This window comes from Sciurus vulgaris, assembly GCF_902686455.1.
Source record: "Sciurus vulgaris genome assembly, chromosome: 5".
NCBI lineage: Eukaryota > Metazoa > Chordata > Mammalia > Rodentia > Sciuridae > Sciurus > Sciurus vulgaris.
The window spans coordinates 62865182-62883230 of record NC_136465.1 but is presented as its reverse complement, the minus strand read 5'-3'; the positions used below and the strand labels follow the sequence as shown (position 1 = coordinate 62883230).

Here is an 18049-nt window from a genome sequence, read left to right as displayed (position 1 = left end):
AACTACTTTGACTAAATTTCATAGAACGGTAAGATTAAAACAAGCCAAATATCTCCCTGGGGATTTTATTCTTTAAAATATTGAAGAATATGATAAGGAGATGACGATATATAATGAGGAAGGTGGTGGGGGGGCAGAGAAGAATGAAGGAACTTTGGATGGTGTAGAGGAAAATGGGGTGGGAGGGGGTGGGGAACGGAAAGATAGAATGAAACAGTATTACCCTATGTATACGTATGATTACATGAATGGTGTGAATCTACATTATGTACAACCATAGAAATGAAAAGTTGTACCCATTTGTGTACAATGAATCAAAAAGCAGTCTGTAAAAATAAAAAAAAATTTTTTTTAATTAAAAAAAATATTCAAGAATAGGGAGTCAGGTGTGGTGGAACATGCCTGTAATCCCAGCAACTCGGGAGACTGAGGCAGGAGGATTACGAGTTCAAACCCAGTCTCAGAAACTTAGTCCATAAGCAACTCGGTGAGACCATGTCTCTAAGAAAATAAAAAAAAAATTAAAAAAAAAGAGCTGGGGATGTGGCTCAGTGGTTAAGTACCCCTGGGTTCAATTCCTGGTACAAAAAAGAAAGAAAAATAAGCTGGGCTTGGTGGTGCAAGCCTGTAATCACAGCATATTGGGAGGCTAAGGCCCTAAGCAACTCAGCAAGATTGTCTCTAAATAAAATATTTTAAAAGGGCTGAGGGGATAGGGTTGTGGCTCAGTGGTAATGCACTTCACTTGCCTAGCATGTGTGAGGCACTGGGTTCACTTCTCAGCACCATGTAAAAAAATAAAGACATTGTGTCCATCTACAACTGGAAAAAAAAAAAAAAAAAAAAAGAAATGAAAAAAAGAAAGTGGGGGTCTAGGGCCGGGCACCTCTAATCCCAGCGGCTCAGGAGGTGGAGGCAGGAGGAATGTGCCTTGGCGGTTGAGTGACCCCGAGTTCAATCTCCAGTACCAAAAAATAAATAAACAAAATAAAAAGGGCTGGGAATGTGTCTCAGTGGTTAAGTGCTCCTGGGTTCAATTCAGGTACCAAAAAATAAGTAAAATAAAATATTGAAAAATAAGTGGTAGTGTGTGCTGAACATATGCAAACCCCTGGGTTCAATCCACAGCACCAAAAAATGATGATGATGATGAGGAGGAGGAGGAGGAGGAGGAGGAGGAGGAGGATGAAGAAGAGGAAGAAGAAATAACCTTTTACAGAGATGAAAAAGAAATTTCACATTGTAACAGAAATATTAGGCACGTATTTATTACACACTGCTCCAGAGGCTCCATCAACTCTATAAATCTCCAACATAAAATATTCTATTATTGCAATCGAATAGGACAGCCCATTACAAAAACATCATAACTGTCAGAAACAACATATAAGCCAGGAGCTAAGCTAATTATTTTGAATGTATTTTCTCATTTACTGTTCTCTATAACACAATGAGACAAAGTACTGTTTTTATTTCCCTCTTCTATATGAAATAATTGTAACAGAAAACTTAAACTGCTTGCTCAAGGCCATGCAACTGGTAAATGACAGAAGTGTGGTTCAAATTTGGGTCAAACTCTGAAACTACACTCCGAATCACTATGTTAGACATATTAGACTTTATTTCAAAATTAGAGAACAAAGAAGAATGCTTTCTCTGTGTGATGCACTGGCAAAGCCCAGAGAGAGACAGTTTCACACATTTCCTCTGCTGAGTAATACAATGTTCAGAATGCAATATACACTCAGCTATCTGAATTAGGTACTGGGGATAATCTAGGATCAGTATAGGACTTTAAATATTCACAAAGCAAAAAGGAAGTGTGCAAGAATGAAGCCAGTCAGGAAACTACTGGACCATCTAGATTAGAATCCCTCTAATCCAATCAGGGACTGATCCAGAGTGATGGCATGGCACTAGAAAGGGAAAATATATCAAAGGAAAAGCCATAGCATTTAATGACAAACTGAATATATGAATTAAAAAGAATCCAAGGATCCCACCTCAAGTTTTGGATGGGTGAGAAGAGAGCAGATTCCAAACTGCTTGGGACAGACTAAGTCATCTTACCAAATTATTTAAATTCAGGCCCCTGGAATTTGGGTCCCGCCCAATGGCCCAGAGCAGACAGTCAACATCTGGAATGGTGGTCAAGGTGCACTTGCTACCAGGAACTTCAGTAATCATGGAGACTTCAAGGCCTGATGAAGTCCTTTTAACTTCTTTGACCTATTAGCAAATAATGTTAAATGTGAGTGGCAAGGCAAGGGGAGAAGTTGGGAGGAAAGCAAATAAAGAGGAAACTAGTATTTTTTAAAACTTTTTTTTTAGTTGTAGATGAACACAATACCTTTATTTTTTTTATTTATATGTGGTGCTGAGGATTGAACCCAGTGCCTCACAAGTGACAGGCAAGCATTCTACCAGTGAGCCACAACCCTAGTCCCTAGAATTTTTAACATAAAAAAAAAAAAAAAATCGGGCTGGGGTTGTGGCTCAGTGGCAGAGCACTTGCCTGGCAGGTGTGAGGCCCAGGGTTCAATTCTCAGCACCACATATAAATAAATAAAATAGAGGTCCATAGACAACTTAAAAAAAAAAAAAAAAAAAAAAAAAATCCCACCTGACACCTACAGCTGACAGACAATTTACAGCCAAAGGCTACCAGCATCAGAACTCCCCGGAGGCCTTTTCCCCATGTTGCCCCAAACATCCCAGTCAATGACTGGAAGTATCAGCTAATGTCATCATCATAATGTTTTGGCTTAAAAACAAATTATTAAGTGCACTTCTTCAAAACTGTGATAATATTTTAAGTCATAAATCTAAGCACAGTGGCTTGAAATTAAGGATGTAGCAGCATCACCAGGAAAGTTTTCCAAACTGAATGGTCAATACTTCTTCCTGGACATTCTTAATCAGAATGGGAGAGAGGAATAGAATCTATTCAGGAGAGCTAAACTTATATACAAACACCCCTCCATTCCTGCAGGGGACTGGTTCCAGGAATCTCCACAGGTTTTAAAACCTGTGAATGTTCAAGTCTTTTATATAAAATGGCATAGTAGGGGCTGGGGCTATAGCTCAGTGGCAGAGCACTTGCCTAGCATGTGTGAGGCACTGGGTTCCATCCTTAGCACCGCACAGAAAAAAGCAACATATAAAATAAACACATGCTGTCCATCTACAACTGCAAAAAAAAAAAAAAAAATTTAAAATTAAAAAAAATAAAATAAAATGGCACAATAATTGCATATGACCTAGATACCTCCTCCTGTGTACTTTAAATCAACTTCAGATTACTTAAAATTAAAAATACAATATAAATAGGAGTTAGACTATTATTTAGAGAAAATGTCTATTTGTTTAGTATAGATGCCACTTCTTTCCCCCAAATATTTTTGATCCACAGGTGATTGAATCTGCAGATACAGAACCCACTGATACAGAGGGCTGACTACACAACTTAGTGAAGGTCCTAAGATGATTCTGATGGTAACCCCTTCCATTAGTTCAGCATGTTTTCATTTATTATTTTCCTTGATAGAGTTGATGTTAAAAGAATGAAGTTGTGGGGGCAGAAAAATATTTTTACAAGATTTAGTCTCCAGGAAAATTGGGCTGAAATTCAAGTGATTCCCTGAGGAGTAATGTACTTTGTAATTCTGTCTACAAGATCCGAAAAGTGGGGGCTGGGGTACCATATAGCTCAGTTGATAGAGTGCTTGCCTAGCATGCATAAGGCCCTGGGTTCAATCCCCAGCACCACCAAAAAAAAAAAAAAAAAAAAAAAAAAAAACCAAAAAGTGAGGCTTTAAAAATAGATTCCAGGGGCTGGGGAGATAGCTCAGCTGGTAGAGTGCTTGCCTCGCAAGCACAAGGCCCTGAGTTCAAATCCCCAGTACCAAAAAAAAAAAGATTCCAGTTGGGCCAGTGCCACATGCCTGTAATTCCAGTGGCTTGGGAGCTAACACAGAAGGATTGAGAGTTCAAAGCCAGCCTCAGCAACTTAGCAAGACTTAGCAACTTAGCAAGACCCTGTCTCTAAATAAAATATTAAAAAAGGGCTGGGGATGTTGCTCAGTGGTTAAGTACCCCTGGGTTCAATCCTTAGTACAAAAAAAAAGGATTCCACATTCTACTGTCATGTATAACTTAAAAAAAAAAAAAAAAAAAAAAAAGACTTCAAAAATCACAAATCAAAAAATTATTAAAGTACTTGTATTAAAGTAGGTTCCATTTTAGTTTCCACTACAATACAAAAGAAGACAATTCCTGTGCTTTCTATCTTTATGGTGTCCCAAACTGAATTGGAGAATACACCTGTAGGATGAAGAGGATATGCTAGGTTCTTGTCTATCATGTGAAAGGTCCTGGTTTTGATTCCCAGCACTGAAAATAAAAACCCCATACTATTTCTTGGAAAACAAATGTAAATATAAAAAAAGTGAATATAAAAAATAAGGATATGCAAAAAGGCATATGGGCACAAACATCAAAGCTGCTGCCAGGTTTCTAATCTTTTACAGCCCAACTTTGTTAACCCACTAATGTGAAATGCTGTTTTCTTTTTTTTGGTGGTGCTAGGGCTTGAACCCAGGGCCTTGTGCTTGCAAGACAAGCACTCTACCAACTAAGCTATCTCCCCAGCCCAAATGCTGTTTTCTTTAAGAAAATTAAATAAATAAAATAATAATAATAATTGGCAGTACTCTAGGAGTAGAATAAGCTTACTGAGGAGTTTGTGTTTATAAAGTTGAGGCCTTTGGTGTAGCTCAGTGTTAAGAGTACATGATTTGGGTAAGGCCCTGGGTTCAATGCCCTCAGCACTGCAAAAGAAGCATAACAATCCAGAACAAAATCCAAAACCTAATTGGTTGAGGTCAAAAGCAAAAAGTGTGATTCACCAGCAACAGATGACAAGGGGCTATGAGAGGCCCTTGGGCACACACACCTGTGAGAACTTCAGGACCTCCACTCCAGCATTCTCCAGCTCTTCAGTGCAGTTGGAACTGATTAGTGAATCAAAATTTCTAAGTACCTGTGTACAGATGTAGGCAACAGAGGGATGGGGTTTGGGGAGAAAAAAAACTTGATTAAAAACATGCTATAAATTCAGGAGGGAAATTTCGGTACTGTATTATCCTCCCTAACTCCTCCTTCATTCATAGTCATGGTGAAAGCAGGGATTTTTCTGGTTTTTGTTTTGGTACTGGGGACTGAATCAAGGGCACTTTAGCACTGAGCTAAAGTTCTTTTTATAAGCTCAGTTTTTTTTTTTTTTTTTTTTTTTTTTTTTTTGAGACAGGGTCTCACACTAAGTTGTGCAGGTTAGCCTCAAACTTGAAATCCTCAGACTCCCAAGTCACTGGGATCGAAGGTGCAAGCCATCCTGAGAGAAGGAAGTGAAGTTTTAATAAATCCTCTTTTCTACAAGTGTCTGCATTATATTTGATTTAACTTCTGTTTTATGGTAAAAATAAAATGGACAGCCAGCTGGGCATGATGATACGTGCCTATAATCCCAATTACTCAGGAGGCTGAGGCCAGAGGACCACAAGTTCCAAGGCCAGGCTCTGAAACTTAGCAAACCCCTTTTTAAAAAATAAAAAAATAAAAAGGGCTGGAGATGTTGCTCAGTGCTTGCCAACTTTCTAGATGCAACAATGTACTGGTAAGACTGTAGCAATTTACTTATTTATAAAATTCTCTGCCTTTCCTCTTCCTTCCAATTTACGGGATATATTCCAATCATGCAAAATCATGTTTATGAAAAACATTTTTCAGGGGGTTAATTTCACAACTTATTTCAAAGCCAAAGAGAAAGTTCTGGGAGTACACACTGACCAGGATTGTCAGCAACCCCCTGGTTCCTTCATTTGTTCAAGTTAAGAAGTAGAACCATAGCATTTGAGTGGTTGGGGGTCTGATAAATTTGTCCCTGCAGAATCAGGCCCTAAAAGCACTAAAAGATTTCTTCAAGATGCATGTTTGTTAGGGGCGGCTAGCAAAGGGATGAGATTCTTAGACCAACATTCTTGTTATGTCCCACACCAGGTCTCTGAAAACCTAATATGCTACCTAACAATGGTGTTAATGAATAACCAGCTGGGCACAGTGGTGCACGCCTGTAGTCCCAATGGCTGGGGAGGCTGAGGCAGGAGGATCACGAGTTAAGGTCAACCTCAGCAATTCAGTGAGGCCCTAAGCAACTAAATAAAATATATAAAGGGGCTGGGGATGAGGCTCAGAGATTAAGCACTCCTGGGTTCAATCTCTGGCACCAAATAAATAAATAATAATGGATAATGGATAAACCAACCAAACATAGAAAGCAATGCTTGACCAAGCCAAATGGCAGAGATTCAGGCCACATCAAAGCAGAAAGAATACTACCTGGGGCTTTCTGAAACCTCAAGTGATCCCTCATTTTGCTATCAATCAGCAGTCACGAAACTTCTCTCTTAACTTTAGTTTCTTTATCTATAAAATGAAATTCAAGTGGATGTACCTTGTAGATAACCTAAAGCAAAGAATTTAGTGAACCAAATACTAAATTTCCAATACTACCTTTTCATGTGAAATGGATTTCCAGAATTATTAACCTGACAGTCTGTTTAATTCAACAAATGTTTATATTTAAGCCTACCTGTCTTCTTCCTAGGGTATGTGATAATTATCTATCACTTCATGATGAAAATATCAGCTGTTTGGTCAACCCAGAACTACCATCATCAACTAGCAGCTGGCAAGAAACATAAGACCAAAGTCAAATAACTTGCAGGCAGGCCTTTGTGGAAGAGACTGATCAATGTGATCGCCACCTGCTTTGCATTCAAGTATTTAATGGCAACATAAGAAAAAATTCTTTCTCTTAAAAAAAAAAAAAAAAAAAAATACCATCAAGGAAAGGGAAGGAAAAGGCTAAGACTTACCTTATCATGCCGTATCATTAATGATGTCTTAGAGCCCAGGGCTGAGAGGATCCCAGCTATTTCCACAGCAATGTAACCGGCACCCACAATGACACTGCGGCTAAAATGAGAGCAGAGTGTTAATGTTTTATAATTAACTCACTTTGGAGTAATTTTAGATTTACAGACAAATCTTAATGATACTATGAATTTCTTTTATGCTATTTGCTCAGTTTTCCCTGAAGTTAATGTTTTGTATAACCATGGTACATTTGTCAACATTAAGAAATTGACATTAGTGTATTACTATTGAATAAATCCCCAATTTCAGAGTTAATCAGATTTTCTATTAATTTCCTTTTTCTGTCCTGGGACCTAATCTCCTTTTTCTGTTCCAGATGGCATATTGTAATTTTAAGTAGAAAATTCCTTTGTAGAAGGGAAATATATACCTATATACCTTACTATTTTCTTTTTTCTTTAAGTTCCTTACCTTCATTTCTTCTGAGAGAACAGAAAAACCTTTCAAAGTACAGATGGTTTCTTTTTTCTTTCTTTCTTTCTTTTTTTTTTTTTAAGAAAAAGGAAAAAGGGTCTGGGGTTGTGCCTCAGTGTAAGAGCATGTGTGAGGCACCGGGTTTGATTCTCAGCACTGCACATAAATAAAGTGAATGTCTATCAACAACTAAAAAAAAAAATTAAAAAAAAAAAAAGGAAAAGGATAAGGAAAAAGATGTTCTATTGCTTTGCTAGCAAAGGAGAAACACAGGGGACTCCTGTCCCAGAGGCTGTGATTCTGCCCATCAGAAGGAACAGGGAGCTTTTAAAGAAGTAATTCAAAGGCTGCATTCTGCTTGTTCTCTGTTGGAGTTGTAATTCTCTTGTTAATTGGAAGACAGTTATTTCTGAGATCTTCTAGGAACATCCCCAAAGTCTGGATTACTTCATTTCTATGATGGGTATGTACTCTAGAGATGATTTCTTCTGTGTCTAAAACTAATAGCAATATTCTTAGCACTATGACTCTTCCGCATTGGGTGATTCTCCTTGATCATGACTCAGTTTTATCAATCCTTGCACTACAGTCAAAGGCCAATTTAATTAAAGCTTCTTTAACTTCTGGGATAATTCTGCAGTCAAACTAAACTTCCTAAATAAATTTTGGTTTAAAACAATCTTTAGCTCTGGTTAAAAGCTTGAATGAAGGTCTAAACCAACAACGAAGAAGCTCTGATTCTGGACTTAGCTCTAGGTTTACTTTCATGCTGCAGTCTACAGAATAAGAGCTCTAGGTGGTTATCCCCTTTGGGGCTGGTGCCCTCTAAAGCTTCATAAAACCTCTTCCAAGGTTGCAATGCATAGGTAATAAGTACTCAGGGAGAACAAAAGAAACCTTCCTCCAATACCTCCCTTAAGCAAAGTACTCACACTGTAAGTCCCAACCTTTGCAGGGCTTACAATCTGGATGGAAGAAGAAGTAAAAAACCAAATGGCTACAAGAAATAATGACCGTCTTTTTTTCATTATTTTTATTTGTAGATGGACACAATACCCTTATTTTATAAGGGTATTTTACATGAGCCCAGTGTCTCATGCATGGCTAGGCGAGCTCTCTACCACTGAGTTACAACCCCAGCCCAGTAATGACCCTCTTATCCTACAATCTAGTGTATGAAAAAAAAAAATCTCTGTATGGTTCAAACCTATGAAATAGGTTTCTTTCATCTCCACCATTTCTTATGATATGCTGACATCTTTCCTTTCTATTGTTCTTTCTTCCTATTGCTCTCCTTTCTTCTACCCACCTTCTCTTTTATCCCCAGACATGTATTATTGAATCTTATGCCATTCTAGGTATCACACTAGACAGGATGGGTAACAATCCCTGCTCTTGAGGAATTTTGAAGGGGAGAATCGTGCTCTATAGTTGGTCAAGGACCACATCCAGTCAGTTCTTGCAGGCAGAGAGCTCAGAAAGTGCTGCAGATTCCTGAAACACGAATAGCTCTTGCAAGGATCCCAGAAGCAGTCCGGGCAGAGGAGACATGCAAGGAACAGACATGTACTGGGTACAGTGTCACTTGCCTATAATTCCAGGAGGTTGAGGCAGAAGGCTTGCAAGTTTGAGGACAGCCTCAGTAATTTAGTGGGACCCTTTCTTACAATACTAGAAACAGATGGGGATGTAGCTCAGTGGTAGAGTATCACTGGGTTCAAACCCCAGTTTAAAAAAAAAAAAAAAAAAAAAAAGGTAAAGAAAGGGAAGAAAAACAGGCATGAAAAAAACATGGCTTCTTCAGAGACCTACAAGGAGCTCAGTGCTTCCCCTCAACTCCCATTAGCACCTTAATGCTACCACTTGCCATTGCCATCTTCACTGGAAGAAACCTTTCAAGTTACCAAATCCCCAAAGCACTTCTTTTTCCTCCTTCTGGCCCTCAGGACCACTTATGCCACAGCCTTCCATGGGACTCATGTTCCCTATTCCATCCAACCATAAGCCCTCACAGGATAAAACGGAACTACCACGGTACATGGTACCTTCTGCTGAACAGTTTGCTCTTTTACTGATTCTTTATTCACCAAGATTATAACAATGATGAAGGGATCTTACAAGAGAAAAAGAAAAATCACCAATTTTTTTTTTTTTTTTTTTTTTTTTTTAGATGGGTTTCCCTGGGTTACCCAGGGTATTCTCAAACTTCTAAGCTCAAGCAATCCTTCTGCCTCAGCCTCTCAAGCAGCTGGGACCGCAGTGCATGCTGCCATGCCCTGCTCAACAGTTAATTCATTTTCCTGTGTTATTAAAGTCTATTGTTTATAACATGTATAAATTAATTCATTAAACTTGTATTCATGTCAATAAAAGCTTAGTAAGTGACTTTTAAATACCTAAGGGACAGATATTTATAGTAAAACTTGTTTCAGGTTGAGTCTAGACCAAAGTTTATTATAAACACGATGATTCACGACCACATTTCTGGAAGTGCGCTCACCTGTGTCATGTCATTCAACACTAACACTAAATAGTACAGGGTGGATGGTGAAGGAAGAAAGGCTGTTATCCAATACATTTCCATGCACTGACAATAAACCTAAAAGGACTGTATGTTTCTCAAACCTAATCTAAGCCAGAAGCTGGCTTGGTCTACATATCCATTTTCACTGGAGTCACTGAACTGCAGAGTAGTCCTCATCATTTATTAACTGTCTGTGGCTACAGGTGACTTAAGGTAAAGATGGATTATTAGTCACTAATGATCTCTGAAAGCCTTTGTGAAAGTGTGGCTTAGGACCTATGTAACAGCCACTGAGGGAGCAGCAGACTGAGCAACATGAACTGGAGTGACTCAGAGGGAAACAGAGGCCAGGCTCTGGGCCATAAGGTTCCTCTTCCTGTCATACTATGAATGAAAGGAGAATCCCTCCAACCCCAAAAGCCTTCAACATGCAGGGCCTTCAAGTAAGAGAAATGTTCTTCCTTGTTACATTCTTTTCCTCTATGAATCAAAATTCATGTCAGAAATTTACTAACATTACTCAGACAAACCTACATCAAGAACTATGTCAGGAACGGGACTGAAAATGTAACTCAGTGGTATAGTGCTTGCCTAGCATGTGCAAGACCCTGGGTTCAATTCCCAGTACCAGAAAAAAACAATAGCAACCAAAACACCAATGTCAGCCTGTCACTTTGGCACATGCCTATAGTCCCCAGCTACTTGGAGGCTGAAGCAAGATGGCAGTTTAAGCCCAGGAATTCAAGAACAGCCTGGGCAACATCATGAGACCCCCATCTCACAAAAAAAGAACAATGTCAGAAAATAAATTTTTGTGAATCCAACAGAACCTCCTTTATGGAGACCCCTCTGCACTAACTGCTTTGAAAAACCCAGAATCAATAACTTTAGACATGTTATCACTTGATGTCATATCAAGCTGAAGAAAGTTTTAGGTCTTTACTGTTGAGTCTTCAACACTACCCTATATTTGATTTGGGTTTTAAATGTTCTATAACAGCCTCTGCCCAAAAGCACAAGAGATTTGAAGGATCTACTGAGTAGTAGTGGATGAGGTACCTAAGGACAGAAAAGGAGAAAAGGTAGGAATATTGAACTTAGGGAACACCTATAAATGGTTGGGAAGGGGAGGAAAAGGAAAAGTTCCCAGGAAAGGATGGATGAAGAAGGGACCATTAAGGCGGAGTCCACTTACTGAGGCAATTCTTCCAACTGAAAAAATCCATCACTGGTTATTCCTAGGCTGGCACCTATGTAGAAAATACAATATTGATCACACAACACTGCACTTTCTCTTGTACAACTGGCACAGTGTTTTATGCAAGAACCAAACACTTCTCAGTCAACACACACTGTTTTGTCAAGTTTTGTTAAAGTCTCACTTGGGAAGTGGTCCACTAAGTCCTGTGAGTCAATACTTTTAATTTCTCTCTAGAACTAGAAGCAATGGCAGCTAAGTAACTTCACAATTATTCTGGCCAGGTGCAAAGGCATATGCCTGTAATCTCTGAGACTCAGGAGGCTGAGGCAGAAAGATTACAAAATTGAGGCCAGCCTCAGCAACTTAGTAAGACCATGTCTCAAAATAAAATCAAAAGGGCTGGGTATGTGGGTATGTAGCTCAGTGGTAAAGTGTCCCTGGGTTCAGTGGTTCAAAACCTAGTATTGCGGGGGGAAAAAATTATAATAAATAAAAGCAAATACACAGCGTTTTAACCAAATCCAGGCACCATAATTATAGGATACATCTTTTCAGAGGTGAATGAATATCAATGGATATAATGCCCGATTCTTCCTCTGCTGTGTTTTTTTATGCCTATTCTCTTCTCCTGTCCCTGGTTTGCAGCAGAGGAATAGTAACTGTCTTCAGACATTTACTTAAAGTAACAACTTAGTGAGACCCTGGCCTGAAAACGAAAAACAGAAAGGACTGGAGATGTGACTCAGCGGTAAAATACCCCTGGTTCAATCCCCAGTACACAAAAATAAATAAATAATCACTGAGATCTTGTTACTACAATATTTATAAACTAATAATTATTTGTTACCATAAACTTAGAGATTCTGCTATTTGGCTTAATGAGTTCCCGTAACTTGGCCTCAATCCAATTCCAGTCTCAGGTCACAGTATTTGCCTTAAGAATTTTAGTGCTAGAAAAATTGGTTCAGCTCAAGTTCAGCAACTCAGCAAGGCTCTAAACAACATAGTGAAACCTTGTCTCAAAATAAAAAATAAAAAGGCTGGGGATGTAGCTCAATGGTAAAATGCCCTGCGTTCAATCCCATAACACACACACATATACATATACAGATATATACATATGTATATATTTATATACCTTGGAGACTATCCCTATCAAAGATAGTTATGTCTAATATTCTAGTTCCGTTTAAAATATGTCTAATATATTCAGTTGGGAATATGTGAATGTCCTATTTTATGTCTAATATTTTTTATGTTTAACATTCCCAAATAAATTTTAATCTACTCGAGAATGGTATCTTTATATATTTTATAGCAGTTGTCTTAACTTTTGGGGGTCATGAATACTTTGTTTTGTTTTGGTACCCAGGAGCATTCTCAGCTACATCCCCAGCCCTATTTTTTATTTTATTTTGAGACAGGGTCTAAGTTGTCTTGAACTTGTGACCCTCTTGACTCAGGTAGGTGAGATTATAGGTGTGTGCCACTCTGCCCGGCTAGGTGATCAACACTTTAAAACTGGTGATAATTTATGGATCCTCTCTTCAGAGAGAAAATAATGCACAATGCATACACACTCAAAATGATCCACATATATTCAGGATGGTCATGGGTCTTATGGCACCAATTCATGAAACATACAAAAAATGCATGAACTATGCTCACCATCCACACAGACCTGCAAAAGTAGAGATAACCATCTCTGATATTCCCAATTTAAATTTATTTTATAATGTCCTATGTGACAAAAGGATGCACATAAGGCTTAGTTAACTAGGTAAACTACATCCTTACAAGAGCTCTCTCCCTTCAACAGTCAATGTATTTGTGTCTTATAAATACCAACACTTCTAACAGAGACTGGACGCAATCTACACATGCTAAGAATGAGGCTACAATATGTTTGAGTTGGATGAAATCTCCTTTTTCACCTTTTAACTAACAACCACTTAGCCAATTAATTTTAGATTCTACAGAGACCTCCTTCACAGCCTTTTTTTAAGAGAAAACTGGTGTCGACTGATCCATGGCATGGTTTGTAATTCTGAATGCAATGGAAAACTTCTCCAGACCACTGATAATGATTATTTGCCTTTGGAACTCACCAGGAATCTGGCTCTCATGAGGCAGGGAGGGGACACCACCCGTAGCAATCAGAATGTGAGGAGCTGTGTATTTTTTCCCATTGACCTCCACAGTGGGCTGGGGATCACATGTGAATGCTGCATGTCCATGGATGATTTCTATATGGGACTGGAGAAGCAATGACAATATTAGCCTGTTCTTAAGATAAAACAAAAGCACCTACAGCAACATAACAGCTTTCATATCTCCAGTGAAACTTGTGATTTTCGGTTTGCAATGTCAAGACATTGCATTTCTGTAGAATTCTTGACTGATAACTAATACACAAGTAAAGCACGGTTGCCATTAGATGCTGGAAGCAGAAATGAAGAAGAGGAGGAGAAAGAAGCATTGAGGGAGAAAATCTTTCTTACATACAGAGAAGAGATTGAAAAACGATATGTCTGGAGGAGGGGAAGAAGAAAGAGGAAAACAAAAGGATAAATGTTAAAAGAGTAGAGGCAAAATGGCAATCCTCTGGCCAAGGGAAGAAGATGCAATCCTTTTCTTAAATAAAATGGGAAGAATATCACAAAACTACATGACAGCAAAGCTCTCTGCTAGAAATGTTGAAAACTCAGAAGCCGATTTGCTTTTACTAGCATCCGCTATACCAGGACATCAATTAAAAAGAAGCCAGTAAAGCTTCTGCCAGTCGTAATACATGTATTGGCCAGGGAATGCAGGTGACTTATAAGGATAACAGAGCCATGCAAGTATGATCACACAATGGAATGTATCAACATTCTAGAACATGTGTAGTCTGAATTATTTCCTCCTTTCCAACCATCCCTCCAGGCCTGTTCCTGCAGATGCCTTGCTTAATCAAGCTTAATTAAGATCAATGCCAAAACCCACAAGCCTCCAGAACATCCTTTCTTCAGGAGTAATGAGTTCCTGTGAGGTGCTAGACAAAAAGAAGTGTGGGCCAAGTAGTGATAATTCAGACAACAGTTTGAAGGAATTTTCATTTCCTATGATATTAGACAGCAAGTTTCCTTTGCTATGAAGGATAGCTGTAAACAATTCCTTGATCATAAAGTCACAGTAAGTTCTATTACATATCAAGACTTATAAGTATTTTAAAATGCTGGATTCCTTAGTAATTTTCCCATCTTTTGCAAAAGTATTTTAGATAGCTCAATTTAAAAATTTTGATGTGGGTGCTTTAGTATAGAACTTTGTATCTCCAAATGTTAAGTCTAGTAGCTTTAAAATTCCATGGAGTCAGTATATACAGGACTGTAGGACCTCAAGTATCTCTCCCTTTAAAGTGGGGGTTAAGGTCAGAAAATATCTTCTGGGGGTGGGATGTAGCTCAGTGGTAAATGAGCCTAATTATGCCTAATCTGCATAATGCCCTAGGTTCAATCCCCAGCACTACCTAAAAAACAAAGTGACTCTAAGAAAATATCCAAATATCCCCAAATATCCTCCTCCAAAATATAAATACAATGAATGCTAAGAACCAATACAAAGTATTTGAGATTAGCCATCTATAGAAGTAATTCACCTTAAAAATTGATTTAGAGCCAGGCACAGTGATGCACACTTGTAATCCTAGCAACTCAGGAGTTTGGGGCAGGAGGATTGCAAATTCAAGGCCAACCTCAGCAATTTAGCAGGGTCCTGAGCCATTCAGTGAGACCCTGTCTCAAAAAATAAAAAGAATTGGGGACGTAGCTCAGTGACAGAGTACCCTGGGTTCAATGCCTGTAGCAAAAGACAAAAAACATTGGTTTATAAACATGTCACTATTGAGATTAGGGCAGTCCAAACAGCAACAAGAATCTACTGTCCAGTGCTATATGATTTTCTTGAAATGAACCCAACTACTAAGTGTAACTATAATACTCTTAAAAAAAAATAGAATCTATCACCTAAATATAAACTAAGCTATGTAAATATGTAATCTCCTAGAAGCTGCAAAGTCAAACCACAAAGACAAAGGAAGGATGATGGGACACACACTGTCAAGTAAAAGAAGGTGGGAACAGAGAAGGGAAGCAGGTAGAACTGAAATGGAGAAAACTATGTTACATGCATCTATGAATATGCCAAAATGAATTCTATTAGGCATAATAACTACAATGCATTTAAAAAAGAAAACAGAAAAAGGAAGGCTGGTGTTCATTTTGGTAGCACATATACTAAAATACAAAGAGAAAAGATTAATGTAGCCCCTGTGCAATGATGACATATGAATTTGTGAAACATTCCATATTATAAAGAAAATGGAGGGCTGGATGACATATGATTTGCCAATGTCACTAGCATGGCCTGGCATGGAGGAGGTATGACATCTAAGCACTAAGGCAGAAAAAGACTCAGGAAGGTGAAGGACTACATATATTTTCCAGAGGCAAAAAACACTAGACCTACTCAAGATGCAGTAATCAGGGGAAATTGGCCCACTCTGGGCAGGAAAGAGTAGACTAGCAGGTGAGAGGCCTCTGGTAGGTCAACTTCAAAACCATTAATTGAAAACAATAAGATATAAATGAAGGTGCATTTTTGCCTGGCCACACTTACTTGCTGACACCAGCAGAAAACAGCTCCTTCCTTTTCTAAGTTAAAAACCCAGCATACACACCTTGGTTAGATTGTTTTGATAGATGGTGTTCAGGCGACTCACATAGGCATCCCGCTTTTCTTTTATAACACTGCAACAAAACCTGAGTCAGTACTGAGAAACAGGATTTTCCTCTTTCAATAGCCAGAGGAACTGTCCCAACACCCCTAAAGTAGAAAATCATAGACTGTAAAAAAGAATGAAGTGAGTAAGTGTCTCTGAAGACCGTTGTCCTTTCCCTGTGTCCACCTGCCTTTCTCTATGTTGAACATCCTTACTCCACTCCATGGAGAACGCTCAGTGGGCATCCACTTGTGTGGACTTCTTTCTGCATAGATAGCAAGGACAGCTGCTTTGGCATAGCACCTAGAATGTGGTGATCACTCAATAAATATTTATTGAAACGTGAATAGATTTACTAACACTTTGTGAAAATTCAATGGTCTCAAAAGTTTATGGCAATCTGGGTGCACACCTGTAATCCCTGTGATTGAGGAGGCCAGGCAAGAAGATTCCAAGTTCAAGGCTAGCCTCAGTAATTAAGTGAGGCCCTATGAAACTTAGCAAGACCTTATCTCAAAATAAAAAATAAAGAGGACTGGGATGTGATTCAGTGATTAAATGCCTCTGGGTTAAATCCCCAGTACAAAAAAAAAAAAAAAAAAAAAAATTATGTTGTTTCCTTAAAAAGTTTAAAAAAAAAAAAAAGTTAAAGAATTGCCATGTCACCCAGCAATTCCACTTCTAGGTACAGACTCAGAAGAATGAAAACATGAACTCAGATACTTGTATACCAACGTTTGTAGCAGCATTATTCTTAATAGCCATAAAGTAGAAATAACCCAATGATCCATGGACAGGTGATTGAATAAATTATATAAGAGATACCAATACATAGCAAAGAACATATGCTAAGCAAAATTAATCAGACATAAAAACAAAGATATTATATGATTCTACTTATATGAAGAACCTAGCATAAGTTTAGCTATAGAGACAGAAAGTAGAATAGAGGCAGCAGTGGCTAGGGTAAGGAGAATGAGGAGTTATATTTCATGGTACAGAATTTGTTTGGGATGGTGGAAATGTAGAGTGGTCACAATTGCACAGCACTGTGAATGTACTTAATGGTAAATTTTCCATTGAATATATTTTACTATAATAATATCTCCCCAAATTTATGGCTTAGTTAATAAAAAATAAATAAATCTACATTTGCAAGTTGAACCCTTTGAACATTAATACTTACCGCCAATTGAATTTACTCTCACAGCTTTGAAAGCCATAATCAACATGATCATGCATGAATTCAGAGTGGACAGCTGTGTTCCACATTACCTATAAAGAAAAGTACCCAAAACAGTAGTGCATGAGTCCTGAATGAAGATATCATGAATGAATGGTAACTATGATAGCAGGTAAGATACTAACCTTGAAATTAAAAACAAACCTAATGGGGCTGGGGATATAGCTCAGCTATATATATATCTGTTGATTGCTTGTAGATCTTCTTCTGTGAAGTATCTGCTCATTTCCTTAGCCCATTTGTTGACTGGGTTATTTGTATTCTTGGTGTAGGGTTTTTTGAGTTCTTTATATATTCTGGAAATTAGTGCTCTATCTGAAGTATGAGTGGCAAAGATTTTCTCCCATTCTGTAGGTTCTCTTTTCACATTGCTGATAGTTTCCTTTGCTGAGAGAAAGCTTTTCAGTTTGAATCTATCCCAGTTATTGATTCTTGCTTTTATTTTTTGTGCTATGGGAGTCCTGTTAAGGAAATCTGATCCTAAGCGGACATGTTGACAATTTGGACCTACTTTTTCTTCTGTAAGATGCAGGGTCTCTGGTCTGATTCCAAGGTCCATTGTCCAATGATATTTTTAAAAATAATGAGGTAGCACCAATCAACACCAAGTTTATTGTCACAATATGTTTAAATTACCAAAAATCACTGTATAACTTATATATCCATAATTGCATGACCCCAAGTAGAACAGACTCCAAAATCTGGGATTAAGGGCTAGAGGTGAAACTCAGTGGTAAAGTGCTTGCCTAGAATACACAAGGCCCTTGGTTTGATCCCTATCCCCATAAATATTTTTTTTTTTTAATTTAAAATGTACAATTAAAAGGAAAGAAAATAATGGAAACAAAGTGTCCCAAAGGGAAAAAAAAAAAAAAAAAATTCCTGAACACCTACCTACCTTTACCAAAG

The 18049-nt window shown here is 38.2% G+C and overlaps 1 protein-coding gene across 1 annotated transcript in view; it reads right to left on the bottom strand.

Annotated features, from left to right (window-relative positions):
- The window catches only part of GSR (glutathione-disulfide reductase), a 42168-nt gene that overhangs the window by 9263 nt on the left and 14856 nt on the right, over nucleotides 1-18049 (bottom strand). The window contains exons 3-9 of the mRNA XM_079140228.1: nucleotides 17084-17172; nucleotides 15856-15925; nucleotides 13244-13391; nucleotides 11130-11184; nucleotides 6936-7035; nucleotides 4955-5041; nucleotides 2071-2229 (exon numbers count right to left, since the gene is read on the bottom strand). Of these exons, the coding sequence (XP_078996354.1) occupies nucleotides 2071-2229; nucleotides 4955-5041; nucleotides 6936-7035; nucleotides 11130-11184; nucleotides 13244-13391; nucleotides 15856-15925; nucleotides 17084-17172 (708 nt within the window). The remainder of the gene's footprint in view (nucleotides 1-2070; nucleotides 2230-4954; nucleotides 5042-6935; nucleotides 7036-11129; nucleotides 11185-13243; nucleotides 13392-15855; nucleotides 15926-17083; nucleotides 17173-18049) is intronic.